Raw genomic sequence first — 389 nt, 5'->3', positions numbered from 1 at the left:
GGATATGGCTCCGGCTATGGCTGCGGATACGGCCCCCGCTATGGCTGCGGATATGGCTCCCGCTATGGCTGCGGATATGGCTCCGGCTATGGCTGTGGATACGGATGTGGATATGGCTCTGGCTATGGCTGCTTTAGCTATCGTCCATTCAGCTACAGAAAATGCTATTCTTCTTGCTGTTAGGACATCACTATCAGAGCACCATTTGCTTCTGAAATAATATTTCTATGAGTAATTCTGATTAAAGAACCTCTGTACCAGAACTTCTATCTTTGAGAAAACACATGCTGTTTCCTAGAATGGCATCACTATGTCCAGATGTTCTGTAGTATCATCTGTTTTCCAAATGTTAGTCTTTACTCCCTTAATCTTTGATTCTCTATTATCAA

General features: G+C 43.7%; 1 protein-coding gene across 1 annotated transcript in view; it reads left to right on the top strand.

Annotated features, from left to right (window-relative positions):
- LOC102827396 (keratin-associated protein 6-2-like) overlaps positions 1-183 on the top strand; it is a 522-nt gene extending 339 nt beyond the window's left edge. The window contains exon 2 of the mRNA XM_006862590.1: positions 1-183. This exon is cut by the window's left edge and continues 10 nt beyond it. Within this exon, the coding sequence (XP_006862652.1) occupies positions 1-183 (183 nt within the window).
- The last annotated feature ends 206 nt before the right edge of the window (positions 184-389 follow it).

This window comes from Chrysochloris asiatica, unplaced genomic scaffold, assembly GCF_000296735.1.
Source record: "Chrysochloris asiatica unplaced genomic scaffold, ChrAsi1.0 scaffold00049, whole genome shotgun sequence".
Lineage (NCBI taxonomy): Eukaryota > Metazoa > Chordata > Mammalia > Afrosoricida > Chrysochloridae > Chrysochloris > Chrysochloris asiatica.
This window is presented reverse-complemented; position numbering and strand designations above follow the sequence as displayed.